The sequence below is a fragment of the Copidosoma floridanum genome, unplaced genomic scaffold (genome assembly GCF_036245765.1).
Source record: "Copidosoma floridanum isolate Cflo_tuat_1 unplaced genomic scaffold, Cflo_Japanese_pri ptg000001l, whole genome shotgun sequence".
NCBI lineage: Eukaryota > Metazoa > Arthropoda > Insecta > Hymenoptera > Encyrtidae > Copidosoma > Copidosoma floridanum.
Window position 1 is genome coordinate 12788339 of NW_028321878.1, and position 14419 is coordinate 12802757.

General features: G+C 37.2%; 3 protein-coding genes across 4 annotated transcripts; 2 read left to right on the plus strand and 1 right to left on the minus strand.

The window, feature by feature from the left end:
• Positions 1 to 44: 44 nt before the first annotated feature.
• LOC106642939 (mitotic spindle assembly checkpoint protein MAD2A-like) lies at positions 45 to 1978 on the plus strand. 2 transcript variants are annotated; one of them, XM_023391260.2, is made up of 4 exons: positions 45 to 835; positions 930 to 1029; positions 1103 to 1456; positions 1532 to 1978. In XM_023391260.2, exons 2-4 carry the CDS (start codon positions 957 to 959, stop codon positions 1735 to 1737), a joined length of 633 nt encoding a protein of 210 aa, XP_023247028.2. In that variant the 5' UTR covers positions 45 to 835; positions 930 to 956; the 3' UTR covers positions 1738 to 1978. The 2 variants fall into 2 exon arrangements, with proteins under 2 accessions (XP_023247028.2, XP_023247029.2); XM_023391261.2 differs by having other exon boundaries at positions 45 to 759.
• A 6358-nt stretch (positions 1979 to 8336) lies between these two features.
• Positions 8337 to 9638, plus strand: LOC149376037 (mitotic spindle assembly checkpoint protein MAD2A-like). The gene is made up of 4 exons (XM_089592250.1): positions 8337 to 8453; positions 8598 to 8719; positions 8816 to 9166; positions 9246 to 9638. Exons 2-4 carry the CDS (start codon positions 8629 to 8631, stop codon positions 9464 to 9466), a joined length of 663 nt encoding a protein of 220 aa, XP_089448376.1. The 5' UTR covers positions 8337 to 8453; positions 8598 to 8628; the 3' UTR covers positions 9467 to 9638.
• A 2501-nt stretch (positions 9639 to 12139) lies between these two features.
• Positions 12140 to 13784, minus strand: LOC149376038 (E3 ubiquitin-protein ligase makorin-2-like). The gene is made up of 3 exons (XM_089592868.1): positions 13602 to 13784; positions 12375 to 12706; positions 12140 to 12294 (listed from the first exon to the last, which is right to left on the minus strand). Exons 1-3 carry the CDS (start codon positions 13686 to 13688, stop codon positions 12240 to 12242), a joined length of 474 nt encoding a protein of 157 aa, XP_089448994.1. The 5' UTR covers positions 13689 to 13784; the 3' UTR covers positions 12140 to 12239.
• Between the last annotated feature and the right edge of the window lie 635 nt (positions 13785 to 14419).

The following is a 14419-nucleotide window of genomic DNA, read 5'->3' on the forward strand; positions in this document are numbered from 1 at the left end:
ATTGAAGTTTTTACTTTCACTTTATCGCATAGTTTTTTTTTTTTTTTCATTATTATTATTATTATTATTATTATTATTATTTTTATTTTCAAAGTATGCTATAAGCCATACTTGCATTTTCTACGTACAATGAAATGTACTTAATTATTTACCTTACTTATCATATTATAAAGGAGCGAGACGTTTACAATGGAGTTTTCATTTGATTATTTACTTCAATTATTTGCAAAAAAATACATGTTTGTACAAATACAATTGTTTGATAAGCTGTGCTACACATAAGACTCACGTACAACTGAAGTTGAAATTCGAGTTTAGCGCAATAATGTATTTATTGTAATGTATAAATAATAATTAAATGTAAATTGTGCAATCACTGTACTCCCAAGACATTTTCGATTCATTGATTTATTGACGCTCGATTGATTTAATTAGCACAAAGCTTTTGTATCATTTGAAAATTGAATTTATAACATAATCCATCACGTATTTACAAAAGTTTTAAAACTACAAAATTGTACTGTATCTTACAACCTATTGTCAAAGAGGGAGATTGTGGAGCATTTGAGTTCATGTGTGAGTGTACAATAACATCAATACATGTGTTCGAACACTTGATGTTTACACCAAAGAAACAGCTCGACGCTCGAAAGTATCGAACTATACTTACCTGTACACAGTTTGTCCTCGCATTTCCACAAGTATAACACGCGTATAAACAACCTTTCAAAGTCAGAGGGTCTACGTATATGAAATACAGTAAGTTTGACCGAAATAAGGCTCGCAACTGAAAACTACAATTTTGTGGCTGTATTTTTTTTGTTCTTTAAATTTCGTAAGTAAATAGTCACTTCTTGATTCATTCATTGGTAGTAATACAAAAAGTTTACGAAAATTCAGCACTGTGTTTTTTTTACGATTATTTAAAGAAACCAGGTTGCCCTAACTATCAAGAAATGGCGTACGTTAAGCAGAAAAACAAGTGCATCACCCTCCAAGGCTCTGCAGCGATGGTCCGCGAATACATAGGTAAAAGCCATCGGTTTCCTATCCCAATTTCATCATCAACGTTTTACTTTTTTCGTTTCTCTGTACACAACAGAACTTGGAATGTCCAGTATTCTGTACCAAAGAGAAGTGTGTCCCGCTGATGATTTCCAGCAAACAAAGTATCACGGGCTCAATTTGTTCAAAGTGAAAAATCCGCATCACGTTGACAAACTTGCCCGTGCCCTTGGAGACATTGAAAATTTTCTGGTGAAAAAGGAAGTGGCCAGTGTTACGTTGGCCCTTATAAATGTAGACACGAGGGAATACCTCGAAAAGTGGACATTCGAGATTACCTACGAAGACGAGTCAGGTGGTGGTTCCCAGGACCACAGCTCCTCCTCTTGTGGGACAAAAGATACCGAGGCCATCCAAAGAGAGATACGTGCTGTGATAAAACAAATTTTAAGTAAGTGTTGATCGTCCATTTGGAGGGATTTACGTGTATTATTAAATTTTATGTGTGAATTAACATTATTTGCAGGTGCGAATTCCATACTGCCGTTGCTGGTGGAAAATAATGTTGTTTACGAAATCCACGCGCAAGAAAGGCCAGGAGTACCTTTGTGGGACGGCTGGACAGTAGTGTCTGAGGACACCAGCATCGAGAACCAAGAAAAAGTTGAGTTCAGAGACTTATCGACATCCGTTCATGGGGTTCATACCAAAGTGTTGTATAAAAATGCCTAAACATCGATAAATCTTGGTATTAAAATATAAAATGTTTCACATATTATTTGTTGTACTTTCGTTTTTTTTTTTTTCCTTCTTTTTTTTATTCAAGAGTAAAAGATTTTGTTTAAAAAGTTTTTGTTTCGATTGTTATTTTTTTTCTTCAGCAACTTTTGTTAACTGCAGTGTACTCGGTTCATAAGAAATTATCGTTAAAATGCAGTTTTATTTGATCTGTACGAAAACAAACAATAAAGTTTAAGTAGAAAGGAGTTTGTTTTAAAATTCAACAGCACATCAACACGTCTATTTTATTTCCAATTGTAAATAAGATTTCATCTTACCTTTGTAATGAAAAAAAAAAAAAAAAAAAGTCCAAGGGAAATAACCCGAGACGTGGCTTCCTTTCCATCGAATCCAAGATAAATGGCCCCGTTTTCCTGACCCATCACTCCCGAGCTGCAAGCGATACGATATTTCGCTCCGATACGCGAAAACGCCCAGCCCTACACTTCTTAAACTGTATCCGGTGCGCGTCTTTTTTCACGCAAAGCATCGGCCTCCAATTAACCATTATTTCTCGTGCTCGCGATCCCGTTCATTAATCTCGAATGAGCAGAAAAAAAAGGCCAAAACGAAACCCTCGCGGTAGCCAACGAGACCACCTCCCCGACACGGAAAATAAAAAGCAAAGGCCACCGCCGCGTGTGTGTATAAAATATACACGCGTACATGTAACATAATCGTCGGACATGAAAATCCCAAAGGGGGTGTAGTTAAAAAGTCGATTGGAGCGGGTTTTGCGTAAGTAAAGGAAAAAAGGAAGGGAATCGATTGGCCTTCTTCTTCTTTTTTCCGTGCGTCGCGCGATGAGTCACAGGAGCCCTCCGATAGTAATCTCGGGAACGCGTCGCCCCTCGCGCGCTCTTCAATCGCGACTTATATATTTACGTTGTTTTTTTTTTTGTTTTTTCGCAAAAGTTACCATATATAGGTACGTCCGAGAGTGCGCTGTGTGTACACCCTTCGTACACATGCGTGTTGCGAGGGGTTTTTTTTTTTTTCTCTTCACGCTGCAGCGAATAACTTACGCATAAAGCCCATCCTCTTAAAACTCAGTATTTGCACGTACACGCATTGTGCCAAGGGCCGTTTGTATTAAACCCTTGAAAAATTTAATTTGTACCTATTTAAACATGTACGATCGTTTGAGTTTACACAGGTGCGGGGAAAACAAAATTAGGGGGGGGGGGTGAAGTTTTGGCAACCAAAGTCTTCCACGGCAACTATATACTGCGCAGATGGTGGAGGGGTACAAGGGCGCAAGTTCTTGATGGACAAAAACAACAAAGTAGAAGAGGAAACGAGAAAAACAGCGAGAAATGTAAGGGGGAGGATGAGCGGAGAAACCGGTCGGGGCGAGCCGCACGTGCGCGTGTATTATATATTATAAAAGTCGAATCGGTAGAGATAGAGACCGGATTTTCTTCTATACACGCGCTTATTCCTGCCATATAGAGGTACACACACGGATATCATACATAGATATACTCGCAAGCAGTGTGTATCATCTTCTTACTAGTCGGGGGAAGACGCTCTCGCCCGAGTAATGCCCGATTGATTGGCTCGAGGTACACGTAGATGTATATTTTATTGAGAAATCGAGAGCAAACTTTACCGAACGACGGCCTACACGCACTGGTGTGGGAAAGATTTTGCGCTCTCGTATACGCGGTACGGGAGGGGTTGGGTTTCAGGCCGAGGTAGAGTTATTTGCGGTTAATTTGTCGAGCGCGAATCTTTATGTCATTTTTACCGTGAAATTGAGGTATACTCATACGAGACGACGGTAAATATACGCATGATAAATCGTCACCCTTGTGTATAAGCTAGGGGTTATTATTTTTACCGTATAGGGTAACGATAATATTATTGTCCAAATTCTTTTCTTCGATGACCATCTGCAATGAGATAATGATTATGTTTGACAACGATGGCCAAAAAGTTCAGTCATCGTTTCAATAATCATAATATTTCTTAATTCACTCGTGCGTCAATTTACCGGTTATTGTTTATTAGCATGTGCTTCGCGTGGTACCCCCTAAGCCATAAAATTCAATTGCTCGAATGCAAAATAATGGCAATTATTGCAAAGCAATCAATGCGGAGAATGTCGTCAAATCATTAAATAGTCATCAATTGTTTAATACGTATACTCAAAGCCCATTTGTAGCTTGTATGCTTGTATTGTTAAAAAACTGCAATGAAATCTGGGACTTGAGGATACAATAATATCCCTCCTCTAAAAATCGGATGAAAAATTATTTTGTTCCATAGCCTCGTATCCAAGATCGAGCTCTTCTCCCTCATAATTTTCGTGCATTTTTTTTTCCCCACCGATGATGACCGTCCTTTTTTTTTCTCAATAAACGATGAAACGATTAATTCCCACCCAATGTTCGGCGCGAACGTATATATCTGTCGTTAAAAAAAGGAATGATGGGCACGTATATAATATGGAGTCTGTGCGGGGCCGTATACACAAAATAAACGTATGTACAGCGCGGCCGAAAGATGGTAACTTACCCGATCCGCTTTTTCTCTCCTCTCTCTGGCACTCGTTCTTGGAAGCTTTCGAAGGTGAACGAGATTAGGTAAGAGCAGACCGGCCACTAGAAGTCATGAACAAGGAGAAGCTGACGAAGCGACGAATGCTCTCTCTCTCTGCTTCGCCAAGCGACAGGTTTGAGTATAATCCCTGTGTGTTAAGAGAGATTTGGCGATATGAATATGTATAGGTACGCGAGCGTTGGATTTCTTTGCTGAAAATTTGTGCATGACAATATATTTCATTCAGCAGATGATGGAGTTACGTGCACGTGTATACATATTAAATGTGCATTGAAAATCAGATTTTTTTTTTTCTTTCAATAAAATACCGTCTTTATTATCGAGTGATCCAAGCATTGCCATTATTCATAACGTTTTTATTTGACGAATTCACAATCATATGACTGCTCGTACAATACTAGTGAAACTCTATTTTTTTTTTTTTTTTTTTTTTCCACATCGTGCACAGGAATTAACACTTATTTGTCTCGTGACGACAAAAGGCATATTTATAAGATCTTTACATCCATGAGCAAATCATTACGAAATTTTATTATTGTTGTACTTCATGATTGGTTATAGTCATTTTCCGATAACTATGATGCATTTGATGGTTTCTGGAACATGATAAACATTAGTAATAAAAAATGTACAGCATATCTATATAACTGAGCTAAAACATTAACGACATTTTTTTAAGAAAAAAAAATATTACAATTTCAACTTGATGAAAAACAACAACGACCATCTTTCCGACTCATATGGGGAATTGTTCACTTATTTTCTAAGCGACATACACACATTGTGAATGGAATATGTTTAAGATCGATAAATTGTGTAACAATTGTTTTAGCATCGCGTTTCGAAACAGAAAAATAAAGAAAATAATAACAAAACACGGCGTGTACACACTGCTTGTATCTCTCTCAGTCGAGCGTCGGTTCAAGCTCGTCATGAAATCAGAACGAGCGCAGCCACTCGAGCTTCATTTGCAAGTTGATGTGCATCGTGTTTGTTCTTTTTTCTTTTTTTTTTTTTTTTTTTTTTCGCAACACAATACATCCGCTTCCGTAGTTCCGCGCACCCGTGCACAAAAAAACGGGCGCTGCTTTGTCGCCCGGAAAATATATGCGAGGGAAAATTCTAGTCTACATTTCGTATAATATTACATTTTTGTTTTTGTTTTTCTACGTATAGATAACTCAAAAGATTATACTATTCAGATTCGCTCGATAAGTTGTTTTCGTGAACTAGCAGTGTGCCAATAACCCAAAACTCTATGCGAGCTTGCAAGCTCTCAAAAGCTGGGCAAGTTGATTTTTAGTTCGCAAAAACAACGCAAAGTGGCGCTGACATCCCACCTCTTGTCCTAACCTAACCTTAATGTAAGAAATCGTCGGTGCCCGGTATTACTATATCTACCGCTTGGCAGGCTGACAGCAAGAATGTGGTGTTAAATGTATCATTACAATTAACAACTTTAAATTCTTTTGAGTCTAAAAAATCGTAATACTTGAATAAGTGAGTAAAGTTGGAAGGTTTTAAAAAATGGCGTGTGTTAAACAGGAACCAAAATGTATCATTTTACAAGGCTCAGCTGACGTCGTCCGCCAGTACCTTGGTACATCCTTTTCAATTTTTTTTTTTTTTTTTTTTTTTGTGACAGCATTATAATTTCGTTCCTCATTCGTATGATTTTTTGCAATAAAGTATGGCATGACACATTATTTATCAAAGAGATGTCTGTTCATCAAATGATTTCGAGCATTTCAATTTTTATGGACTTGATCTGTACTGCAGAGCCAAATATAAAGAGCCCACTGGGCCATATTTACGTCATATCCTAGGACATATTAAAAATTTCTTGATTAGAAGAGAAGTAGCTTGGGTCGAGTTGGTACTGCTAAAGTAGGGAACGAGAGGAGACTATCTCGAAAAGTGGAGGTTTGAAATTACCTACGAAGACGAGTCGGGTGGTAGTTACCAGAATGACAGTTTCTCTTGTGGGACAAAAGACACCGAAGCCATTCGAAAAGAAACACGTGCTGTGATAAAGCAAATTTTGGGTAAATTTTAATCGATTCTTATTCTACCTAGATTTACTTCATATCTAATACATAAACAACACTTGTGTGTAGGAGCCATAACAATATTACCTCTCTTGGAAGAGGATGAAGTAGTATATGAAATCCATGCAGAAGAAGTACCTGGAGCTGGAATTTTCTATTGGGAAGGTTGGTCTGATATTACAGAGGATACCAGCATTAAAAATCAGGAAGAAATGCAGCTCAGAAATTTTTCAACATCTGTTCATAAAGTTGATAAAATAAAGTTCTGTATAGAAAAGATGCTTAAGAAGATACTAATTATACAAGAAAAATTTAGGTCTGCAGATATTTCACAGAATATTAAACTCTGTTTACGGATTTTTTACATAATGATTGGTCATGTAATATTGTAAGTCAATTAATATGTAATTAAATAATAGTAAGTTATGCGTCTTATTATTAAACAATGATATACATGATATATTATAAGTTCACGATTCTAAAACTGATTTTAAATTCGTAAGTATTAATAATTGTCCTTGATATAACAAAAACAGATGCAATTTTGACGTATTTAACTACAACACAATAACATAAAAGCTCTTGTTATTCATGAATAAAGCACTTGGTTTTGTTAACTAAAGCCCAAAGCTACACACACAAGCACCAAAAGTTACATGATTAAAGATCGTTTGAATATGTACAAGGTCTGTCAATCAGGGATTTAAAAATGTTCCTGACTTATAGCCTCTACCAATATAGCATGCATTGAAAAATGCACTATTGAACCATTAACACACAACAATTTCTTCTAAAAAGCTGTTGGCATCTTTCTTAACTGAAGTACAGTGGAGGCCGTTTAATTCGTTGAGCGGGAAGTATAAAATTGACCAATGAAAGAGGTTATGTGATCGAATCAGCCAATGGGAACTAAATATTTGAATTTCCCGCTGAACGAATTAAACAGCCTCCACTGTACGTGGTTTCAGTACAGAAAAGAACGAAATATTTTAGACAACAGGGGATGGAAATTGATAAACACCAGTCCAAGGCCTCTCGAGAGCAAAAAAATTCTTTTATGTATATAAATTTGTTTTAAGTTGATTGTTTATGTATCATTGGCAGGTGGAACATTTATTCTATTTTCGATAGACAAAAAATTGCTTATCAAATTCAGGTTCAACTAACTATCTGAAGTTGTTATCCAACGTCACTAATCAAAAAGTGCATTTGAGGATTTTGTGATCCAGTGAACGAATTTCAAGATGTATATGTACATATACTTTTTACCTTGATGAATTAGAGTGACAAGCTTTTGTAACATGCCATTTTTCTTTAATTAAAAAATTGTTTATGACTTGTCATACCCAATGAATATAACTTTTGAGTTGGATGGATTTTTTTGTAGTACAAATTAATAACATTTAAAGTACCTTTTTCTTAAACTATTTAATATTTAGTAATATGGTACTGATTGTTAGTATGAAGTAAAATATCACTTATCAGGCTCAAATATTGCTGGTAATTTTAACAACTACGAGGTATTATAATTTTGTACAAATCGAGCTCTGTTGCAATTTGCAAAAGGGATATGAGTATAGCAGAATTTGAATGAATAAAAATCTCAGTGCGCTTCGTGATATCGTGATACATTCTCGTTCATCCTGTCAATATTTGTTATAATTTTTCAACACCCAGGTATATCGCATTAATAATTGTATACTATTTGATAAGCGCTTTTGTTATCTAAAATGTTAATGTAAAGGAGAAATATATACGGAACCATTTTTGAGCCCCCATGAGAGTGAAAGAGATGAAAATAACTCTCTTTTACACACCCCAACCCCCCTAACTCTTCATTTGCATGCATACCAACTACCAACATGCAAACGTACCTTTATTTCAGTACAAAACAAGTTCGTCCCTGCACGTGTACGATAGGTATAGGATAATTTTTTTTATGAATTCAGCCAGCGGTGCATAGGCAGACTCGTGTCAACCGGGGTATTCGTCACCAAGGTCACCCCCTGTGTCGCAGCCTGCTACCCGACACCGGCTATAATTGTTTTTTACTTCGTAAGTATAGACTGACACTCTAAACTTACTTTCAAGTCTTGTTTGTTTAACTATCATCCCTTTGTTACTTCCAGCATTTGTAAAACACCAAAGTTTAGCAATTTCATTATAATTTTTTAAAAATCATTATGATTAACCTGTTAGGTATAGACGTTCATATCACTTGCTTTGGAAAATGACGACTTCTCAAAAGTTGAGGCCAATGAAACTCAGAGGAGGAGGATGTATGCTAACCATCTCGGCCATGCAAGTTTGCGAATACCTGGGTGCGAGTCTCTTCTTACCAAACATTGAATTCTCGTTGTCCCAAGTAGGTATTTATATTTACTCTTCTCGATTTTTATTTACGTATGGTTCAACAGAGCACGGAATGTCCAGTATTCTGTATCAAAGGGATGTGTGTCCCCCGGATGATTTCGAGCAAACAAAATATCATGGACTCAATTTGTTTAAAGTGAAAAATCAACATCAAGCTAGACTTTCTCATTTCTTGCGGGAAATTCAACAATATCTCGTTAAAAAAGAAGTTCATAATATCAAGTTATCCTTAGTAAATAAGGAAACAAGAGAATATCTCGAAAAGTGGGTATTCGAAATGGAGTACGACGACGAGTCTGATAATGCTTCTGGAAAGCCAGAAGACCTCTCGTATAGATACAAAGATCCTCAAGTTGTTGAGAGAGAAATATCTGCTGTTTTAAAACAAATTTTGAGTAAGTTGCAATACATTAGTTAAAAGGATTAATTCTACAAATGAAAAATTGTATCCTATTATACCGATTATTTTCCAAGGTGCTACGTCTCTTCTACCCTTACTGGAAGAAAACAAAGTCACTTATCAAATCTCGGCACAAAGAAGACCCGGTGTTCCTCTGTGGAAAGGCTGGTCTGAAGTAAAAGAAAACACCAGTATCCTTAACGAGCAAGAAATTAAGTTTAGAGATTTTTCGACATCTGTTCATGAAGTCCATAGTAAGGTGCAATACAAAGGAGTTAAGAAAGAGCACTCATAGTGGAAACAGTTCAAAAGGTATTTGTTTCTTTAGGTTAGGATAATCATCATTTTTTAACCCTACTTTTTTTTTCTCAACATATTTTAAAGCTTGTCTTCATACTTAACGTATATAATTTGTGTACAGTCTTTATCAATAGTTTTTGATCACATAAAAGTACTGTTTTTTTTTATCATTCAATTATCTGTAATACATTACTTAGTTTGTATTGAGTAAAATGACAATCAAGTCCAAATATTATTAGTAATCATCGCATCATTTCTAAAACAACCCCAATCAACTGATGTATTAAAAGTTTTTGAACTCGAAATTTAAGGATTGAGTAAAAATACGATTCAAATGACTTCATATTTAACTACTGTATAAATAACATTCCTTATCAGCTGTGCAAAAACCAAGGAGGCTTGAACTTTGGTCTCTCTTTCACCACCTGGCCCACTTGAGTGATGTCTTTTAAAATGTACAAAGTAATTTTAAGGTCAACGATTCAGCTAGTGAAACTGTAGTTTTATTGGCATTGAATAAACCTGAGACCTTGACCATCCACAAAACAGAGTATGTGTAGCCATTAACTTCACAGCCGACCTGGGCTCTCGTTATCCTTCTCACGATGACTTACTCTTGCAAATATAGCCGACGAACATCATTACTCTCCCACTCCACCCCTACATTGTAAAATTCGCCAACGCACATATTACACTTATGGCATACAAATGATCTAGTACACAAGCACGTGATATGACCTTAGGGAACTTGGGTATACGTATAGGGGCACACAAGTGTATTTAATCGGTGTTTTATCGCAAACCCGTTCGCATATCACAGCAGCGTCAGTGACGAGAGTGCAGGATATATATATATATGTACACTTATTCCTTTTCGCGCGAAAAAGAGAGGAGTCGATTGGCCGACCTTGGATCCTGCGCCAGATGCTCGAGAGGGGGAAAAGTCCCCTTTTACATCCTTGCCTGTTTACGTGCGGCCGGCATCGGTTCGAGCCAACTCTACCGATCTCTCTCTCAATGTTCATCCATCAAGTGCTTGAATATACACGATCGGCAGCGACTTTTCCGAGGCTTCAGCTGAGAAACAAGGATGAAAATGGTGTAAATTTTTTTCCGTAGGATACAAGCGCAGTACGAAATTCGTCCGGCCGGTTTCGTTACGAGAAAGGAAAAAAAAAAAAAAAACAATATCCCACGAGGATTACCAACCGATCATCCTCTCCGAACATCCGTCCGATGCTACGGAAACTTGTTAGCCATGCTAATCACGTGTGTACCCACCGAGTCTAGCATGCAAATCAGGTCTCCGTATGGCCGTCTCGATTTCGCCGTAGATCATCATCAATGTAAGATGATCGGTATGAGTAAAAAAAAAAAAGGTCCCTGTGTTCCATATCAACACATTACCAAGAGATGGGGGTCAGCCATTTCGGAACATATCTCGGTTGTGCTCCCTCGTTGTTTCCAGTGCTGGACATATATAGGTATTAGCTAAAATAAAAGCTGTGCGCCTCCTTTGTTGCAAAAGTATACGAGCGTGGAGCGAGAATCCTGCAGCTGCGGGCGCCAGATTGCTATTTTCGACCATGGAAGGAAATAGAAACGGTGGGTGACTGAGGGGGTAAAAAAATCGTATAAATAGCTCCCCCTTTTTCGCGAATCTTTATTTTCTTCTAGCTTTTTGCTCTTGAACAACGATGGGCTCTCTTTTGGGCTAAAGTAAGGACTTGCTCGACTTTTATTTCCTAGGCTTACTCAGTGTTTTTTTCACAAACAACAGCAATTGATTAACTCTCTCGTGTGTGTACACATCATAACTCGATCGGCAAAGAAAAAGGGATAAAAAGATCAATTAACTGAAATAAATCGCGTAAACTGTAACTATACGTTACAAGAGAGCGACTTGACGCAATTTTCGTATAGGTTTAATGGACGCGATAAATCCGTGGCAAATATTAATTTCAGGGAAGAGAGGGGGGGGCTCCCTATCTCTCACGGTTAGAGCATTTAGATGTACTTGTAATGCTCTTGCTACCACATACAGAAGAAATATCGACTCCTCGATGAGGTATTTTGTGCACGTGAACATTTATCGGTTGTACCTTCAGACGCGTTGCTAAAAGACTCTCTAAAAATAGGAGGAGGGGCGAGAAGGCAGGTGGCTGATGATGTCGCGAGTTGCCGAGTATATACGTACAGCATACGGTGGGTGTGTATTATAATATACCGATCGATGGATCGGTGATGCTCGTCTTACGGAAACTCATGGTCTCGAACCTGCCACCCGATCCCATGGCTTCCTCTCTTTTAATGCCTTTTGCGTTTGAATATTCGCAGAAAATGCACGAGTAACAAGGCACTTTCTTTATTTTTACTCGCAGACTCCTTTTTTTTTTCGTTTTCAATTTATGGTTTATAATCTACGTGCTTATATTTGGCGAATTATGTAGTGTACAGCTCGAGAAAAAATAAAATAGAACGAGTGATTGAAACTCTCTACGTTTTGTTGATTCCATTTTAGGTATTGGAGGAGCAGAAATAGAATTGAAGTTAGTACATTCACGTATCAGTTGTTTAAAATAGTTATTGGGTATCAAAAAATAAACTTCACACAACACAAAATTAAGGTAAACATCTTAAGAATTTAATTAATTTTCAACTTTATCATTATAACGTATACGATTCCTTATGAGAGTAAGTAATTAACAAATTTGTCTTGAAAATTCAAATGCGAGGAAGAAAATTTCCAAATATTCTCGGATGTCACATCACATCCACGTTTGCAATAGTTTTCTCCATGGCGGTAAAAATGTTGACTCTTGACTAAAATTAAAAAAAAAAAAACTCACATTATACATACACATATAGGTACAAAAAAAAAAAGAAAAAAAAACCAACGTTACCTCTCAGGAAGTCCGTAATTGTGCGTTCGCCACTCATTGAAATTAGTAATGAATTGTGTCGATTTGTTTATGGCGCTGGGCAACTCGATCCAAGTCGTGCTAGGAAAGACAAATGGTACGAACTTGCGGCAGACCGGGCACTGGAGCCTGTTGGAAAATGCGGGGTTTCCGTAGTCCATGTTGGCCGGGAATCGCCACGTATTTATGCACGGCCAGCAAAACATGTGGTCGCAGTTGGGCGAAATGCCGAACATCGGTTTCTCTTTTTCAGCGATGTTCTCGTGACAGATGTTACACGTCTTGACTTCACTGCTTCCGATGGCCTTGCGCGTCTAAAATCATGTGGTCATCGGAAAATTATCAATATTGAATGAAGAGCATTGGATTGTTCTTTTTTTACTACTTTACGTATATATCATTGCTGAATGAAAACAATTGCTGTTCTACGATTATAGCAACGGAGGGCATCAACAACTTTCTTTCGAATACCGTATATTTGTATATTAAAAATAAACACTGGAAATTCATTGATGAACGTCACCACAAGTGTCACATGGGTATGTACTCATGGCAACGTCATCTGCCCAAAAACATTAATTTATTCATCCGGCGTGGGTATACATATAGTATAAATGTACATACAGCCATGATACAAGAACAAACTTTAACGGTATGGTATGTATGATTAAGCGATTAAATTCGACGGTCATTTACGTGAAAGATTTTTCTCATGATTGGCTAGTCGTGTAACTATAATGACCTTTACACCCATCGATAAAACAATACGCCATGGTACGTAAATGCATAGCCGTACGGTTACTTATTATGTTGCACTGAGAGAAAAAAATAATAAAAATCATAGAGAAATATCAGCAAAAATTACCATTATGCACGGTAAATCGGATGCAAGTTGGCAAGAAAGGAAAAGAATATTATTTTTAACAGTAAAAATGATTGCTTTTACAGTTGAAATTGTGGTTCAAAAAGTAAAAATTACGGTTGGAACAGTAAAAATTTATTCACCGATCCTTTAAAGATTTACTGTTTTATCATAATAATTTATATTGTTCTAGCCATAATTTTTATTATACAAACTATAATTTTTATTGTTGAAACAATAATCTTTACCATTAAAATATTTAAAATGGTAATTTTTTCCGAAATTTCTCCATTATTTTTTTTATTTTTTTCTTTCAGTGTGTACTTAAAACCGTAAAAAAAACTTACCGAATCTTCTTGTGGTTTTACCTCTGCTTCCGCAGTGCCAACGGGACGCGCGTCGCACATTTCCTGCTCCACTTGCTCCGCAATCATTGTATGGACCGCGATTAATTTTCAACTTTTCAAAAACGGAAAGCTCGTATGGGTGCCCACAACGATATCACTCGAAACAATGCCTTCGGTAACTCTATGGACAATGTGCTCTTATGGTGCTGGACGGCGTTTTTATTTATAGCCCGGACCACCAATTAACGTTCGATTACTCATACCGTTATCACTTCCCTTCACGAAGTACATATTTATACGAAAGTGAAAGCATATTACACAGAGGTTTCTTTAATTAAAATGAGTTTAGGACATAATCGCTGCAATGACTAAGTGAGAGATAGTCACGATTTACGATATTTTAATGGCGCTTGATAGTGGCGAACGTCATTTTTCTTATCCAATGAATCATCCCATGCGTCACCGAAAAAATGCGAAAGTTTTCGCAGTAAAAACAGTCATTTTCGTACCTATGGTGATGCATGTTGCCTACATGGTGGGACGCGCACCAGGTGTGAAACTCTATATTTTTCTTGCCGAGGGCGCAGGATATCATACATAGGAAAAATAGGTGATTGGCACCCAAGTGCCATTAATCCGGGGCTACCTTGGGGTCTCTCGAAAAACAGCCCCCAAGACGATGTCACTTTCGCGACCAAAAGTACCATCATTAATTTATAATACACGTAAGCGCTTGTGCACCGTAAGATTATTTTCACTTAAACGCGAGAGCGCATCACCAACCAACACTATTACCAAAAAGCAATAACCCACCATTC

Excerpts from the sequence above, each read along its gene's own strand:
- LOC106642939 (XM_023391260.2), top strand. The coding sequence starts at position 957 with ATGGCGTACGTTAAGCAGAAAAACAAGTGCATCACCCTCCAAGGCTCT. Across the intron at positions 1,030-1,102 it reads GATGGTCCGCGAATACATAG|AACTTGGAATGTCCAGTATT; the intron begins GTAAAAGCCATC and ends TGTACACAACAG. Across the intron at positions 1,457-1,531 it reads TGTGATAAAACAAATTTTAA|GTGCGAATTCCATACTGCCG; the intron begins GTAAGTGTTGAT and ends CATTATTTGCAG.
- LOC149376037 (XM_089592250.1), top strand. The coding sequence starts at position 8,629 with ATGACGACTTCTCAAAAGTTGAGGCCAATGAAACTCAGAGGAGGAGGA. Across the intron at positions 8,720-8,815 it reads GCAAGTTTGCGAATACCTGG|AGCACGGAATGTCCAGTATT; the intron begins GTGCGAGTCTCT and ends ATGGTTCAACAG. Across the intron at positions 9,167-9,245 it reads TGTTTTAAAACAAATTTTGA|GTGCTACGTCTCTTCTACCC; the intron begins GTAAGTTGCAAT and ends TTATTTTCCAAG.
- LOC149376038 (XM_089592868.1), bottom strand. The coding sequence starts at position 13,688 with ATGATTGCGGAGCAAGTGGAGCAGGAAATGTGCGACGCGCGTCCCGTT. Across the intron at positions 12,707-13,601 it reads TAAAACCACAAGAAGATTCG|ACGCGCAAGGCCATCGGAAG; the intron begins GTAAGTTTTTTT and ends ACATGATTTTAG. Across the intron at positions 12,295-12,374 it reads AATTACGGACTTCCTGAGAG|TCAAGAGTCAACATTTTTAC; the intron begins GTAACGTTGGTT and ends TTTTAATTTTAG.